Here is an 18,610-nt window from a genome sequence, read left to right as displayed (position 1 = left end):
TGAACAAGCTCAGTGTATGATCGCTGGAACTGAAATTACAGAAACAAAAATACATCGAAAGGAAAAAGGGATTATCATCAAATCACTGAGAGAGAGGATCAACAAGCTTTATGCAGTAAGTCAAGTTTTTTTCCTTTCAAACTCATCTCTTCCAATTAAAAAACATGTTTCATTATATCTATGAAATAATTTCCCCAAATAATTTTTTTTTCATTCTAATCTATACAAACAGATTAATGCACACATACATCTTTACCTATAAATGACTTAATGAAAAACTAACCAAACAACCCATTAGAGACGGTTTATTGAGTGCTTATCTGCCAAATGTATATCGGGTCACTTTACTTTATCGAATGAACATGATAACAATTGAGAATCTTACCAGTAAAAACGATAACAGAGACCGAGAGTCATACCCGGTAAGTGAGTGTGACGACTCTTACCCAGTAAGCACTTACCGAATAAAAATATTTCATACGATGTTGTTTAATGGAATAAAATGTTACCCGTAGGTTAAATGAAAACGGTAACTTTTATTGGTAGGGTAAGCATTGGGTAAACAAACCAAATCCTTCCTAAAAATATTTATGTTCATACAAAAGGTAAATCAAAAGAAAACTAAGGGGCCGTTTACCAAACATTTACCTGCTAAGTGCTTAACGGTAACTTAACACTATCATTTACTTACCGAATAAGATTTTAGTTCATCAAAACGGTATCGTATGCAACAATTTACCCGGTAAGCGCTTACCATGGTAAAAGTCGTCACCCTCACTTACCGGGTAAGATTCTTGGTCATTATCTCGCTTTTACTAGGTAAGATTTTTTATCCTTACCATATTCATCCGGTAAAGTAAAATGACTTGGTGTTCACTTACCTTAGTAAGCGTTTGGTAAACGGCCTCTAAGTTTGCTCTAATTAATTATGTTAAGAATATATTTTTTTTGTCATTGGGCCATCCTGGACTTGAACGAGAGACCGGATAAGCGGTATTGTTGGACCAGACAAAACAACAAGCAATAAAACCAAAAGCAGATATATGTTTTACTCTGGTAACTAGTAATTAGTTAACACTTTTTGTACCTGAGAGATGGTGGTTTACCATGCGGAGGATGTCAGCGGTTCGAGTCCGCTTATCTCCAACTCGTGAACTTAGCCGATACAAAGCTATATGATAGCACGACGACCGAAGCTCCGGTGAACGGCGGCCATAATAAGCTCATAAGCTTGGTCTTACTTCATTGTCCTCATTACTTCAATTGCGATAATGAAAAATCATTTCATTTTTTTTATTTTTTAGTTGGAGGTCCGAACTGACTGATGTTGAAGAATCAGCAGATGTAGGATGCCTATCCAGACGTTTTCGCAACTCGTGACGAAGGGATTATACCATTCGAGCCTTTTTCTTTCATGCTTTTCCTCTGGGACCCACTATGCCAAAAGCAAGAGAAACCCCAGTGCAATAAACTTTCAAACTTTTTTAGTTTTTTATTTATTTTAAACAATAACATACTGATATTGTAACATTTAACGATACTGATGTCAAAATATTGTGAGCTTCGTTGTAACCCTTCATAAACAAGTATCCACATCATGAAGAGCAACACATTACCAATCAAAATAAGTATAACATTGGTAACATTCAAGGGGAAGTAGTGGAAATCTCATCTTCCCCAGATTCACATGTAGGTGCTGCCAAAACCCTTATGATCATGGAGGTTCACATGCGATGACTCTCATGCTATTCGTGGTTTCCCAGAAGATCAGTTGATATGCGTAAGCTGACCTAAAAACCCACAATTACCTAAAAAAATATAAAATTGGAATTTTTGTTGCGGTGATTGAGAAAAAAGTTCGTTACACGATATAAGAACTAAAACAAACTAGCATTTTGATAATATTTTGTCCATGTTTTTTATATACAAAAAATGCTTAACGGGGCCCATTGAAACGTTACCATTTACGAACTCTTGATAGTCTCGTTACCATCTCAATAGCTCCTCAAGATTTTATAAATTTTAAGACGGTTTGTCCTGATATATTCCGCACTTTCTTTTCTACAATGGTTCTCGATTACCTTCTCGATAAATATAAAACGATGACAGGCAACTTGGTTCATATTTACCCTAACAAGGTTCTTTTTTTACTGTAAAACTTATTTATTTGTTACTTCTTCTGTTTCAAAATAAACTTTACGATGAAAAAAGCATGCGGTTTAAAAAATATGCAATTATTATATTTTTTTTAATTAACAAAATGCGAGTTTTACACTTGATTATAGAGAGAGAAATTCTCTCCATCACAAACTGATGGTAGCATAGGAAACATAGTGGTGTGTAAAACCCGAACCGAAAATAAGGTATTTATGTAAAACCTGAATGTCCGAATATCCGAAAACCGACTTTTTGAGGAAAATTCGAGCTCAGGTTGGGTTTGATTTTTGGCCATCCGATTCGTCCGAAAACCCGAAACACACACACACACACACACATATATATATATATATATATTAAATATTATATAAATATACTTATTTATTTAATTATCTTTTGAAAATTCTAAAAATCTTAGTCGGTGGTGTGTTTTTTTCTAATTTCTAAGCATATTATCGATTTATCAATCCTCCAAATCGATTGAATTTATCGTTAAAATCGATTTGATATATATACACACACACACACTTAATCCATTATAACTAAACCCAAACCCGGTCGATCTCAACCCGAAACCCAACCAACCCGAACCCGAGCAATCCGAAATCCAAAACTTGGGGCTTGATTTCCATATCCGAAATCCGATCGGGTTTTTGATTTCCTACCCGGCCCGTCCATTGCACATCCATAGAAAAACAAATATTTACTTTTCAAAGTGTACACTTATTTTAAAATAAATTAAAAAAATAATATACCCACTTATTTTAAAACGAAAGAAGTATATTTTATGTTTTTTGTAGAAACTTAAAAAACAAAATACTACAGATGTCTTAATTCATTGTATCGTGTTTCTGACCGTTTTGGTCTTTGATCTGTCTTCGTTTTTAAAAGATTTTTCTACTTAATTGGTTTAATTATGCTACACTTTAAGTTGTTTTTTTTAATCGTGAATATCCGGATCAACTTTCCTGTATCTCGATTTATTCTATGGACCCTGAAGAACAGCTAATTAAATAAAAATTTAGTATCTCAATAACTTTCATCTGACACGCCTCTTACGTTAAAATTCAGTTTTGTGTCCAAAAGAGTGCTAAAATTTAAAAATACACTGGAAGGTAAATTTTTTAAATATATTTATTAAAGTCATTCAACTAAATAACCTCTAATAACTCGTTGACGGTTTAGAAAGAATATTCACATACTACGATTCAAGAGAGTAATTTACATATGAACTATTTGTTGCAGTAAGTTTCATTTACAGGTATAGCAAAATATACAGATGAGTTCTAATTCGTGGATATCGAAGAATAACTGATTAAATATGCATGAACAGATTAAATCATGGTAACATTTCGTTAGTATACATTTAACCATTTTGCACGAGGAAAAACTCGAGCGTTCTTTAGTTACCTTGGAGAACGCTTCAACGATCGTCATCCTTGGTACCTGCATTCAAAAAAGTGTTACGTAAAGAAACGAACACTATATCACAGTAAATCCATGACATTCTAGCCTATTACAGAAAATATGGCTGCATACTCGTCAGAAGATCATAGATAAATTCCCCTTTAAGGTTATATACCTAAATAGACCATCGTCTTAATCGCATAAGACGAAGTTCAAACAGAGGACTTACATGGATAAATAGGGGCTATTTAACTGAATGACCTTCTCAAAAATTAAATTTACGAATCTAACCCTCTAGTGTATTTCTAAGGGGCCGTTTACCTAAAAACTTACCCGGTAAACGCTTATCGGTAAAATTCAACATTATCGTTTACTTACCGAGTAAGATTTTATTCACGAAAACGCATCGTATGCAATAATTTATCTCAGTAAGCGCTAACCATGGTAAGAGTCGTCGCCCTCACTTACCGGGTAAGACTCTCGATTCTTGCCTTCGCTCCTACCCGGTAAGATTCTTTGTCCTTACCATATTCATCCAATAAAGTAATGTGACTTGGTAAGCGCTTACCCGGGTACGCGTTTGGTAAACGACACCTAAGTCTTTATGGAGGTAAACTGTTTTGAACTGAGGACAACCAGGTAGGTCAAATAAAGGTCGTTGACCTAAAAAAATTTAGAAGGTTATGCTCGTAATTGAAAACCTATTTAAGGTCATTTATCCGAAGGACCCCTTTACATTAAATGAGTTTTCAATTAAGAGAATGACCTAAATTTTTTAACTGAGTCACATCTATTTGACTTGCTCCTGGTTCAAAACAGTCTATCTTCAGTTCAAAATAGTGTCCTTGGTTCAAAACAATTTAGGGGGTGTTTGTGATTACTTATTTGAAACAACTTATGTTTTTCTAAAAAAATTCCTTATCAACTTATTATAAGTTAGAATGGTTTAACTTATTCAAAAACTTTTTATTACCAGTTTGGCACTGGTATAAGCTGTTTATCCAAATACTCAAAGATGCTTATTACCGGTTCACACCAAAATAAGTCACTAAGTTGTTTTTATAAGCAATCGCAAATACCCCCTTACTCCACTAAAACTTAGATAAATACACTGGAAGGGCATTTTGCAAAACGAGCTTCTAGATCGTTAAGAGAGCAAAAAAAAAAAGTTACCTTCGTGACTGCTCGTGGAAGTTGAAGCTTCAGTTGCCTTAGCATTTGTATCGACTTGACCATTAGGCGATGAAGATGAAGCACTCGGGTTTGAATCATTCGGGTTCGAACTCGAGTTTGGTTTCAAATTGGAACCACCCGTTTGATTTTGATTTTGGCCCGAAGCAGAAGTTGATGTAGAGCACGTGTTTGTATTCGAAGCATTAGAAATGTTTGACTCGACGCTATTGCTCGGTTTCGGAGGATCAGCCAACGAACCTGTCTTCACATTGGAAGATTCAATTGAAGAACCGTCACCCGCATTTTGCTTCAAATTTGAACCATCAAGTTCCGAATTCGAAGTCTTATTACTTGTCGATTGAGAAGGTTCTTCGGTCCCTAAAAGCGTGTTCATAGCCTCTTTCATCTTGTCGCGCCGAGGACTTATGGTTTGCGTGATTGCTTGTGAAAGAGCTCGTTCATCTTCTCCGGGTTCTAATTTATGCATCAAGTACTCCTTCACCGAAACACCTTTATCCTGTGGTTGCAGGCTGCTCGTAGTGTTCTCTTTTGGTTCGGGTTTGTTAGCATTACGGTCACCGGAGACGGTGAGGCCAGAGAGTTTGGAATCAATGCTATCAGTGGAACCGCGGTCAACGTTGCTTGTGTTTTTGTGCTTCTCAGAAGACCCTTTGTTGGTTTCTCGCGGATTGTCTTTTGATGCGTGTTTGTCAATTTCTGGTTCGACCGTGGGTTCGTACACTGAAAAAACACATTCAAGAAGTTAAAACGATTCGAGTACGCGGTTGAGAAGTATTAGGAGGTCAAGAGGGAACGACATAAGTAGGCGGTAACCATGTCCAAGAACCGGTTACTATGTGGCTAACCCGTAAGACCATGTTTGACAACCATAAGTTGGCTTATTTTTTAAGCTTATTGAAAAATCTACGTTTGGTTTGTTATAAACCGCTTATAAGCTAATTTTTTGAAACCCTACTTCAAGTAGCATTTCAATAAACTTCAGGGTTCTTTTTCCACTTTTTTCCAATTATACCCCTTACCTTTTTTTCAATTAATTTTTCAACATGGCCGTCTAGGTCATTTTACATTATCATCTAGCTTTTTTTTTACCGAACGTAACTAGTTCACCAACTAACTTTTCAGCTAACCATTAGCTTATCAGCCAATTTGTGAAACATAATGTAGATGATAGAAAATATATATTACACGGGGAACTAAAAAACTCGGGTCCGTCTTTCTCGTAGTCCACGGGACGAGCACTCCCTGGAGGAGTAGCGTAAGGGCTGCGTGACTCGTTTTCATCTCTACGTTTCCTTCCGCTAATCGATTTCTTCAACTTCCTAGCCTTCTCTTTCACCCTCATGAACACCGATTTCTTGATATGGTGGTTTCCATGGTCGTCGTGATCATGGTTCTTTTGAAGAATTGGTGAAGAATTAGATGACCGACTCGAAACTTCGCCTGTGAATCAAAACAACAAAACTAGTAATTGTTTTCATCGGCTTTTGGCCATAGGTGTTAATAAGTCGAGTCGAGTAACACGTTGTTCTCGGTTCAAAAAATCTTGTTAATTCTTATTTAGTGTAACAAGGAATTTTTTACTCGATCAATGTAACAAAGTTTAAAAAATTTCCCACTTAATCTAATATTTAGTGACGTAAATGTCAAGTTATCGTCCACTTTACGGTAACACTTTTGTAAGCATCTTATAAACCTTTTAGCAAACGGGATCCATGTCATCAAATGTTACAAGATCAACAAGTTATCGGTCAAAATAGGTACAAAGTCGGAAATTTTGAAACGTTCTTGCATTTTGAGCATTTTACTCTTCGAAAAAATCATACTCGAGCTCGAATAACTTTTTTAAAGCAGGAATCGAACATCAATGTTCGGGCTTGAACTAGATGCTCCTTTACCTAAAATTCAAGCTTTTGCAAGTTCTTTTACGAGCTCGAGGTTGAGGTCGAAGAAATCGTTTGAACGGCTCAAACTCGATAACTTTTACATTATGATTGTATAACATGTGATATGCATGGCTCAAAAAATTTAAAAATCAAGCGTTCGAATGAGCCAAGCTGCACATTTGTGTTATTGAACTCCACTCGTCAAGTTAAACGAGCTTTATTTTGTATTCGAGATCGACTTAATCTCAATATAAACGAGCTCGAGTAACTCGTAAAAAACTCATACCGTCGGAACAATTAGAATTTACCTTTGAAATGTTGAGATAGTGGGGAGGTTGTTTGTGTTCCTGAACCCTTGGAGCCTGGTGAGCTTTTATGAGCATCTATGGGTTGAGCCATTGCTATGATGGGTTCATAAGAACATGGGTCTTTGTTTCTTATACTTAACAGAAAATCTAACAGAAAATGGGTGTTTCCATTTCTATAGATATTGAAACAGAAAATTTAAGGGGAAAAAATGGTGAATCTATTTTTATGCCACAATTTCAGGGAAAGTGAAGGTTGACCATCTTTCCCAAAATAGCAAGTTCTTATTTATGGTATTTCATACAGCCTAAAATAGTGTTGGTGATTATGAAAACCCTAAAAAATGGAATAATTTTTTATGCATGGTATTACACATACACAAGGCATGATGATGTGCAAAAGAACACATATACATGTACATCGAAACTAAGATTTTGTGGCTCGGGTTTTAGTTTCCGTTTTCTCTCGTGTGTCGAGAACCACAAGAGTAAAGAAAACGGAAGGAAAAACCGAAGGTCCGCGATCGGAACGTCAAAGAAACACCGTTATAAGCGTTTATTCACAAACGGGACTATCAAACGCGACAAGAAAAGTTGGCTATCGGAAAATACAAAAGTCGACCAAAGTCTCATTTCAAGATTTTGTTTTCGATTTCTTCCAAGCTCAACCCTTTTGTTTCAGGGACGTAGAGTAAGACGAATGCTAGGGATAACAAAGCAATCGCTCCGAAAAGGAGGAAAAGATTTTCCGCACCAAGTAGCTCCTGCATAAAAAATGATTATTTGATAGGGTTGACTTCGAAAAATGTTTGACTTTTTTACTACGAGAAACGAACGCTGACCTTCAACGGAGAGAACGCAAAGGTTACCAAGGCATTTGAACCAAAGTTTGTGAGAACTGCAAGACTAATTCCTTTCCCTCGTGTACGAAGAGGGAATATCTCTGATACCATAAGCCAACTTATCGGTCCAAAAGATATCTGAAAAAAATGCCAAAATTTTCCATCGAAGGCAAGAAATAGCTGTTAGGATAATATCCTGGCAAAAAAAATTAATACACAATACTTTTCTTTTTCTGGTAACAGAGGGTGTCCAGACCAGCTTGTGTGCACCTCAACTAATACCATGGGACCCTGAAGATAACTGTCTAGAAAAATCCCAAGTTAACACCCTTGGCCTTTACTGCCGGTGGAGCCGACCCTCAAATACGTATTCGCGTGGTTCATCATGGAAACAACCTCTCTACTGTTTTGCAGTCGGAGTTGGGTCAGAATACATCCTACCTTCTTAGATCCTATTTAGTGTGGGATTTACAGGATCCATTTCATTTGGTTTGGTTTTACGTGGTTCATCTACCTATCTTGGCTAGCTTCTAACGAAATTTGGGTACACGGTTTAAACCTAAACCTTAAACCCGAAACCCTGCCTTCTAGGCAATCTATATCCAACAAAACTAATGTCTCAATGTCGTGATAATTCTGTCATACACATGTCTAGGAACACAAAGACCCTTAAAAGTAAACACTATTCTTAGAGTCAATATGCATAAATTATCTCTAAGGAATCGTATTTATGTATTCATATTTTCGTTAATCATTAAGAAAATTAACTTCTAAAGTCCAAACACCAAACACACTCTTAATATCATATCTGGAAGTAGGCTTGGGGAGTGGGATGCACGTATACCTAACCTTTACCTCCAAAGAGTAGAACGTCGGGTTCCGTGAATACCCCTGGCTTTCAAGAAAGCGAGTTTACAAGAATTTTGGTGAAAATAAATTCAAATTATATGAAAAATAAACTTGATATAGATAACCATGGTTATTTAGCTCAATGACCTCCACAGGCTCCTTTTACAAAACGACCCTCTAGCGCATTTTCAAGTTTTCTCGAGGACGGAGTGTTTTAGAGGTATATTTAGGTATATAATTTTAAATAGATTTTGATAGACGTTCTCATGAATATGAAACCATTTTTTCTTTAATAGGTCAAGAGGTCATGTATTTCATTCAAATCCCATTTAAGGTTATATATATATTTAAATGACCCGTGTTTGGAACCAGAGGCCGACTGTTTAACATTAAGGGCAGGTCAAATGAAGATCGTTGAGCTAAAAACAAATTGTAGATACGTCATAATTCTAACCGAAAACTCATTTGAGAGCATCTCCAACAGATTCTTTATAATTTCTCTAAAATAGAGAATCAAAAGTTAAAATCTCTAAAAATTTACATTCTAACTCCAAAATATTCGCTATTTTAGAGATTTAATCATTAATTATACTATTAAAATATTCTATAATTTTATCATTCCAATACACTTTTTAAAAAAACTATATAAAATAATATTAATTCAATCTCATTGTTGGAATGAATTAAAAAATCATTTCTCTCTCCTCACATCACGTTCTTAGAGAATTCTCCAAACTTGAGAGTTTTTTTTCTTCATGTTTTTTTTCTATTTTAGAGAACACCATAGAGAATCTGTTGGAGAAAATAGAGAGCAGAGCTTCCATCTTTTCTAATTTAGAGAATCTGTTGGAGATGCTTTAAGGTCATTAAACCAAAGAACGCATACAAAGTAGATGTAAAGCAAAAGAATTTCAAACAAATCTGAAAAACAAGTCACCTGGTAGCATCCAACGTAAAGAAGTAGAGCGCCTACAGCAACCAATGGGAACCCTCCAAGGAATTTGTAATAAGCCGAAAGGAGAAGCAACGAGAGGGTCTGTAACATAGGAAAGCAGCACGATTGTTTCGTTAGTGAGACTTATTCTGCTACAATCTATAAACGGAAAGAAACAGATACATACGATTCCACTGATTCCGCCAATCAGCAAAGGTTTTCTCCCAAGATCATCAACCTTCAGAATGGCTACACTTGTCATCAGCAGCTGCACTAGCATATGTTACATACGGTTGGAAAAAAAACGAATAACGACCTTTTTTAACAAATATAGTTGAATTTTCTTTGCAAGCTAACAACCGTTCATGTGAACAACTAAAAATGGGCGATTTGGACAATCAAGAAGATGCCCACAAAAACTGGTACTTTTGGTACAAAAGCACTTGTTCTTGCAAAAATTGTATTTTTCTTTGCCCATTGTTTGCAATGAAAATCTCCAATAATGTACGACCTTCTCAGAACTACTTGTCCGAATATGAGGCATAGAGGTACCTTAAAGACACCGATAATGACTGAAACTCGTGTTGCATCAGCAGCCGCAGAGAATCCAGCAGTCTTGATTCCACAATTCACAAGTAAGCAAGCAGAATAATGACATGGATAAGCATATGGATACACGCACCCATATAGATATATACATATATACACGTGACGCCCGTGCACACACACAGATATATATATATATATATATATATATATATATATATAGAGAGAGAGAGAGAGAGAGAGAGAGACGGAGATTCAAGGAAAACCCCCAAAAAAATGAAAATTTGAGGAACACCATGGTAACCGTTCATCTGGACGGTATGCACATGTGCATACAAGTAATTGAAGTTGTTTCTTGGTTTGTATGCACGTATGCATAACATGCACACGTGTATACCGGACAATTTGCTTACATATTACTTGTATGCATAAATGCATACCATCCAGATGAACGGTTCCCAAGGTGTTCCTCAATTTTTCATTTTTTTGCAGTTTTCCCCAAAACCTATATATATATATATATATATATATATATATGTGTGTGTGTGTGTGTGTGTGTGTGTGTGTGTGTGCAGAGGGGGGTTCAAGAGACAACACAAAAAAAGGAGAACAAGGGAACCCATACTAACCGTTGGATTTAAAAGATAGATGACATAGACTCGAATGTAACCACCCTATTATTCACAACCATTAGATTAAAATAGATGGATGGTTCGGATGGGTTCTTTTGTTCTCTATTTTTAGTGTTCTCCCTTTAACCCACCCCTATATGCATATATATATACACACACACATACATGTGTTATACACAGACACACACATTCCCGACCACGGGGACTGTCCCGCTGGTTGAGTAGACATGCTTGTTGGTGGGTGTCCCACCTTCGGCTGGAATCTTTTTTTATTCATTTTAATTTTTAATTTGCCAGAGGTGCCACCTTCCTTCAATATATAAAGACACACATATATGTATACATGTATATAAATATCCTAGTAGAGAGAGAGAGAAAGAGACCTGAAGAATTTGACCAGCATAGTATAAAACACTTGGCTGCCCAGTTATCTGTTACATTGAGATGATACTCTGTAAGCTTAGATCAAGAATCATAACAGCCATGTCCATCTAAAATAATGCTAACAAATATTCCCACGTTCCACACTAAAACGTCATTTCCTAAAAGGGTAAGTCCCCAAAAATCTAAATGGTGAAGAATCTGGTAAAACGTCAACGATGTCAGAATGAGATAACTTATTAACAAAAAATAAGCGGAAAGTTTGAACCAGTACTTGTTGAAAAAGGACCAAACCTCCACCAATCACAAATGCTTTCAAGCTCGGACCTTGAAACACCTCAAAGATACTCCCTTCTGATTCTTGATCGCTACCATAAGCAGATTTTAAGGAGACAAGAGTGTCCTCGATCTGCTTTTCGGAAACTTTATCGCCAGAAGGCCGGCCCCTAAGTTTGCTTAAAGCAGCGACAGCCTTCTCTTTGTTCTCTTGCAAAGATGCTTTACCTTGGACTGCTCTAAGAAGTAACCACCGTGGAGATGGCGGTAGACCCCAAATACCTAACCCCATCAAAAGAGCGATTGGAGCACTAAACCCGAACATATAACGCCAACCTCCGATAGCGTCAATCTGAAAACTTCCCACAAAGTAACCCAACTGCAAAAAGTAGAATCAGCCGTTATTGAACACCTTCAACGGGTTGGTTTCCTGTGAGACCACCCACTTTTCGTGAGACCACTGTGAAGGTTTGGTATGTGCTTTATGTGAAGGTTTGGTATGTGCTTTCCCTATGAAGGTTCGTTATGTTTTTCATGTGAGGTTCGATCCTGTGAAGGTTTGATGTTTTTAACTCATCCAAAGGGCTCCAAGGTGGTCGATCTCATGGGTCTCTTGAAAACTGGACAGTCTCACATGATCCCCTTAACTCACTTACACAAGCGATGGAGTGGAAACAAATACCAAGATTCCAAGAACTATAAACAGTTCTTTTAAAGATATTAAAGTCCCACGGATTTGAGATGGACAAGTCTCTGCAATATAGAGGGGTGCGCCATGCATAGCCTGAAAAAAACCAAACAAATGAGAAGCCAGTTGATGATGTTTCATGTGGTTCAAGTTTTTTTTGGGTAACCGTGGTTGTCTGGGCCAGCTTGCGCGTGCCTTGACTAAACCCATGGGGACTGAAGATAACAGTCAGAAAACCCCCGGTGGCCCGGAGGTAATTCGAACTGGCGACCTAGGTCAAGGATCCCTACGGCCTGACCTTTATTTACCGGTTGAGCTTGGATCCAAGAAAGCTTACCAGACCGATACCTAGGCCGTAGCAAACTCGACCTAATAAGAGAACACCAAGACCTGGAGCATAGGCCGTGATAGAACCACCAAGGAGATATAGCAGAGCCGCTAATAGAAGTTCACGCTTCCTACCTTCATAAATCAATAGCTAATGTTCGATAAAGAAAATCCTAGAGCTTATTCATTGTTTATCATACGAGAAGACATAAAAACCAAACAAAATCAATATATCCCACCAGAAGGTAGAGTCTCCCCCTAGGGGGGGGGGGGAGAAGATGTACGTAAACCCTTACTTCTGTCTCAAGAAACAGAAAGGTTGTTTCCAGAAATACCCCCGCTTGCGAAAAAGATAAGTACAACAAATAGAAAGCACAACTAGAGAAGACATGTACCGAGGAAATCTGCAATTGGGTAGACTAGGATAGAACCAAAAAGAGCTCCATAAAGGGAGCCAGAGACCTAAATTCAAGTAGAACTTATAAGGTAACCAGTCAAAAGAATGTGAAAGTGGACAGAATAGAGATGTTAAAAGTAAAACAACCATGAATAACTTACCACAAGCCCCAGCTGAACAGCTGATAGATTAAACCATGTTGTGCCACTAAGCTCGGGTGACTACAGAACGATTAAGGTAAGTAGCAAATCCAACGGTGGTTATGTTGACATAATCTACAGCATATCTTATTGAATTTTTCATGTTCAAGAACTAAAATGTAGTATGTAGATTGGCAATGCATCTACCTGTAATGAGAGGGTAGCACCAGAGGTTGCACCAATGTCATACCCAAACAGCAAACCACCCAAGGCTGGGAATACAAACCTGAAATTTTAGTACCAGAAGTTACAAGTTTTATAAACCTCTTTGCCTTAGTAGGCTAAACACTCAAGACTCCAAAATAGAGTCATTTGGTTAAATGACCTTTGATAGGATTTTTATTAATCCATAACCTTCTGACAGGTTTGAGAATGACGGTGCTTAACAGAAGAATGCCACTTCCATACACAAGAATGCCTAAAAATCTGTCAGAAGAGCATGTATTCAAAAAGCACTTGTCGAGAGATCATTTAGTTACATAACCCCTCCAAAAAAGATGTACACTTTGCAGATAATGACAAACTTGATATGATCTGTTCATGGGAAAACAAGGATTTTGTGTGAAATTATACTCCATTGGATCCTGTTTAGGTGTCAACTATTGAATTTTATTGTCAACTGAAGTCCTTCAAAATCAATAAAACAGTAAGAATCGAGGGAGTGAAACAGGACACTCCATTACAAGGGTCAAATAGTATGTAAAGTGCTAGTTAACGTCATTATAAACATGATTCGTAGATGACAATAGTTCCTGATCCATAGTGACCACAATCTACCGTCAAATCTTTTCCGCGGCATTAAATATGATTTCCTGCTTTTGTTTTTCTCTTCCCAAATACGTAGTTGGTCTCCTTTTTTTGGCATGTTACAGAAGAGCGCTTGGAGACGCAGCACTAGGGTGGCAGACAACGTGGGGGATTGTAGCTTAGGTTATTTAGGTTCAGGGAGGAAGGAGAGATTGCAAGAGGTAGAGGGTGAGGGGGGGGGGGAGGTGGCACTTAGGTTATTAAAGTTACAGAGCTCTACATTAGATGGATGGTTTTAGTTAAGCTTTTCCTACTTTTCATGTCTTATAATGCTAGTCTTAGAGCACCTTCAATGGAGCTTTTTGGCCACCTACACATGTGAAAAAGCCACCAACAAGAAACAACTCGGTTTTTGCTTGTGCAGTGCTTTTTGCTTGTGAGTCACACTTTTCCGAAAAAAGATGAGAATAAACTCATACGAAAACGTCGACCATTGTGGATGCTCTTCGTTTTTCCTGCTTTTCCTGTATGCTCATTTAGTTCCCCTCCCTGCTCTAGTAGTTTTAGCCTTACTGCTTTAGCTTTCCTTGTTGGTTTCATCTTATCCCTCTTGTGTGCCACCGCTCCCTTTTTTCCACTTGCTTGCACACGCTTCTCTACTACTTCTATGCTTCGTAAATTTTCTTTTGCAAGCCAAGGGTCTTCACTAAACATCCTCTAGGCAAGGTGTGCATCCATCCTACAACCCAAACCCTACCTCTGTTTCGGATGTGCTGGACTTGTTTGATTTGGTTTATTAAGTTCCACGACATAAATTGAGACAACTAAATAGGAAATGAGACCAACTACAAACTGTTGTGGAGTTAAAATGATGCTAAATTTAAGTTAATTTACGATTGAAACGATTAGACATGTAATATTTTGAAAAATTCAAACAATGAATACACACACACACAAGGACAATCATGATCATAGAAGAGAATGAGGAATACGGAACAAATAACAGGCTTAACAAATCATATCCCATAACTACAAATTGAAAAAAAAAAAACACAATTCAATGGTGAAACAAGCAAAAATTAAAGAAGCTAACATACGGTAATATAACAGAAATCCATGAGAAATCTTCCTGATATGCTTCTTCCCCCGCTGCTGTAGCTCTAACCTAGTTTAGTGACAAAAAAACAAACAATCAAACAAATGAAGGTTCATCTAAATCAATGAATTCAAAATGAGAATGTGGGTTAGAATACAATCACCTTGGAAGTGAACCTTTTAGGGGGAACTAACGGCATGCTTTTGAACAAGGGGCATCTGAATTGAGTGTTAATTTGTGAAGATGAGCTGCCAATTTGGGGGAAACTGAGCAGATAACTAGGGTTAGATAAGTGGGTCCTCCGAGATGGAAGAATTGGAGAAAGTGGATGGTGTGAACGAGAAGAGAGCTTGAACAGAGATGGAGTTGAAGCAGGAAGCGCCATTTCTGGTGTCGGTCTGCGTAGAGATGAGTATGATCATCTTGTGGTGGGTTTTGTAACGACAGATATTAAGAATCCGCCAAAAAAGACGTCTTTTTTTAACTTTTGATCAAATTCGATTCCATAAATGGGAAGGAACATACAACACAAATGTGGATGAATTCAGTCGCTTATTTTTCACATTTTGATATCTATATAGAGAATATTTAATAAAAATATATTATTTAAAATTCAAGATTATAAGTAATTATTAAAGCTTTATTTTGAATTCGTGTAATTAACTAAAGATAAACAAATTAAATATAGAACAAACACCTTATTTTAAATATAAAAATCTAAAATATAATTAGGATAATCATTGAGATCTAATAGAATATTTAATTATTATTTTTATAAAAATTTATATCATCAAACTGAAAATAAATTACTTTGTTATTAATCTTGAAGTAAATTATAATAAAAAATTTGAGTTAAACAAATTACATAAAAAGACAAAAACTTTTAAATAGTTAATCTAATACTAATATCGATATATATATATATATATATATATATATATATATAACTTGGGTGACACGTGTCATCTTCTGGTGAGTTGGTTATCTTATTTTTCCGCCTAAACATGTATCTAGACACAATTTACATTAATGGTTCAATTAGACTCATTTGAACGTATCTAGACATAATTTACATTAATGGTTCAATTAGACTCATTTGAACGTATTTAGACACAATTTATATTAACAGTTCAATTATATTCATTTAATTGACCATGTGTCCTCTTATTCAATCAATCCTACTAATTTATGATGCAATTGATTTTATTCTTTGGTTAATTAATTCGTGTGGTAACTGATTCCTAAAAGAAATTAGTGTTTACTTTTAAGTTTAAATTCAGTTTACTAATATAGTTTCATTTCTAAACTCAACTTTATTCTAAATTCAATTTACTGAAAAGTTTTACTTCAGAGTTATTTCAAGAGAACAAGTATAAAGTTATTCTTCAGAGTTAGCTCACCCGAACTCTGGAGTCTGAACTCTGAAATCTTCTTTTTCAGACTTAGAAGTCTGAACTCTGAAGTCTTTTTTTTAGACTTAGAAAAAAGAACTCTGAAGTCTTCTGTAATTCTGAAGAGTACAAGTCTGAAAATTCATTCTTCAGAGTTAGCTCACCCAAATTCTGAAGTCTTCTTTTTTAGATTTAGCTCACCCGAACTCCAAAGTCTTAACTTTGAACTCTTTTTTTTCCCAGACTTTGAAGTTTGAACTCTGATTTAATGTGATTGGTTTTATACTTCAGAGTTATTGAGTACAAGTCTGAATAGTCATTCTTCAGAGTTACTTGACCCGAACTCTGTAGTTTTCTTTTCCAAACGGACACCATGAAGAGCCTCTGCATAGTGCATGCAGATCTAGCTTACCTATACAGAGTCTCTGAAGTCTGAAGAGTTTAATTCAGAGAAATTTCAAGAGTACAAGTGTTGTAATAAACTTATCTAGACTTTGAAGATAAGTTTTTAAGACTTAGACTTAGTCTTGTAAGCCAGAGCCCCTCTGATTGGTCTGGCTTCTAGATGTCAGAGGAGCTCTGGTTGGTCTTGCTCTGTATAATGCAAACTTTACCATGAGGCCTTTTTCAAAAATATTGGGTATTTGAATAACTATAAACTCAAGGTCTTCATATTTCGTCTTCAGATTTGACACAGACGCTCTTCTAAGTTTAAATTCAATTTACTGATATAGTTTCATTTTTAAATTAAATTTTATTCTAGGGTTAACTTCATTTTAACTAATTATTGATATAGTTTCGTTTCTAAATTCAAGTTTGAAGAGTCATTCTTCAAAGTTATTTTAATAGTACAAGTCTTAAATTATTCTTCAGAGTTATTTTAAGAGTACATGTATGAAGAGTCATTCTAAAGAGTTAGCTCACCCGAACTCTGAAGTCTGTTTTTTCAGACTTAGCTCACCCGAACTCTAGAGTCTGAACTCTGAAGTCTTTTTTTAAGACTTAGAAGTATGAACGCTGAAGTCTTTTTTTTTAGACTTAGAAAAAGAAGTCTGAAATCTTCTTTTTCAGACTTAGAAGTCTGAACTCTGAAGTCTTCTGTAAGTCTGAAGAGTCATTCTTCAGAGTTAGCTCACCCGAATTATGAAGTCTGAACTCTGAAGTCTTTTTTTAGACTTAGAAGTCTGAACTCTGATTTAGTGTGATTGATTTTATACTTCAGAGTTATTTCAAGAGTACAAGTCTGAAGAGTCATTTTTCAGAGTTATTTCCATATTACAAGTCTGAAGAGTCATTCTTCAGAGTTAGCTCACCCGAATTCTGAAGCCTTCTTTTCCAGACGGAGCACCATGTAGAGCACCATGCAGAGCCTTTGCATAGTGCATGCAGAGCTTTTGGCTTGCATATACAGAGTCTGAAGTTTAAAGAGTTTTACTTCAAAGTTATTTCAAGAGTACAAGTCTGAAAATTCATTCTAAATTTACTTCTAAGTTCAAATTTAATTTACTGATATAGTTTCAGGGTTAACTTCATTTTAACTAATTATTGATATAGTTTCGTTTCTAAATTCAAGTCTGAAGAGTTATATTTTAGAGTTATTTCAAGAGTACAAGTCTAAAGTATCATGATACTTTCGATGATCATTCATATCTGTAAGATAAGTTCCTGGCATGATTTAATTTTTTCAAATTTACCTCGTGTAATACACGGGATAGAACCTAGTGTGTGTATATATATATATATATTAAATTTTTATTAGATCTTTAAATTTATGTTTATTCAAATATAAAAACATTACCGTTCTCTCGAAACCAAATAAAACTATATTATAACATCTAGAGACAAAGAATAAAACAAAATATTAAAATTGAGATGTATCTCGTTACATTGCACGAGTACCATTCTAATAAAAATAAACCTATAGAGATATCTCTCGTTAATAATTCTTTTCTGGGACCATACTCATTAATTTATGTAAAGTAGAGAGATCAAATTTGCATTTAACTTTCACAAAAATGACTTGACTTGTAAAAATATATCTATATTATAAAATATTTGACAAAAACTCTTAAAACCCATTTTTTATGCATGAAGTACTGTATATTGATGCATGTTACTTAAAATTCAATATTACAAGTAAATTATACATATGTACAATTTATTAAGGCTCCGTGTTTGAATTGGTGTAACTAACTGCGGATAAACATAATTAAATAGAGGATAAACATCTCATTTTAAAATATAAAAAATTTAAATATAATTAGGATAATTATCGAGTTCTAACAAAATAATTAACTATTATCTTTATAAGAAAATTATATTACTAAAACAAATATAAATTACTTCGTTATTGAATTT

At 35.7% G+C, this 18,610-nt stretch overlaps 2 protein-coding genes across 2 annotated transcripts; both read right to left on the bottom strand.

Annotated features, from left to right (window-relative positions):
• Nucleotides 1–5,030: 5,030 nt before the first annotated feature.
• On the bottom strand, nt 5,031–7,040 carry LOC112512257. The gene is made up of 4 exons (XM_025118133.1): nt 6,950–7,040; nt 5,944–6,198; nt 5,089–5,478; nt 5,031–5,044 (listed from the first exon to the last, which is right to left on the bottom strand). Exons 1-4 carry the CDS (start codon nt 7,038–7,040, stop codon nt 5,031–5,033), a joined length of 750 nt encoding a protein of 249 aa, XP_024973901.1.
• A 248-nt stretch (nt 7,041–7,288) lies between these two features.
• On the bottom strand, nt 7,289–15,285 carry LOC112512328 (D-xylose-proton symporter-like 3, chloroplastic). The gene is made up of 14 exons (XM_025118214.1): nt 15,025–15,285; nt 14,863–14,930; nt 13,166–13,244; nt 12,980–13,039; nt 12,817–12,883; nt 12,432–12,556; nt 12,089–12,190; nt 11,405–11,785; nt 11,133–11,180; nt 10,124–10,186; nt 9,759–9,839; nt 9,575–9,673; nt 7,789–7,926; nt 7,289–7,710 (listed from the first exon to the last, which is right to left on the bottom strand). Exons 1-14 carry the CDS (start codon nt 15,244–15,246, stop codon nt 7,576–7,578), a joined length of 1,668 nt encoding a protein of 555 aa, XP_024973982.1. The 5' UTR covers nt 15,247–15,285; the 3' UTR covers nt 7,289–7,575.
• Nucleotides 15,286–18,610: the final 3,325 nt, after the last annotated feature.

The sequence above is a fragment of the Cynara cardunculus genome (genome assembly GCF_001531365.2).
Source record: "Cynara cardunculus var. scolymus isolate 2C chromosome LG 5, CcrdV1, whole genome shotgun sequence".
In the NCBI taxonomy this organism is placed as follows: domain Eukaryota; kingdom Viridiplantae; phylum Streptophyta; class Magnoliopsida; order Asterales; family Asteraceae; genus Cynara; species Cynara cardunculus.
This window is presented reverse-complemented; position numbering and strand designations above follow the sequence as displayed.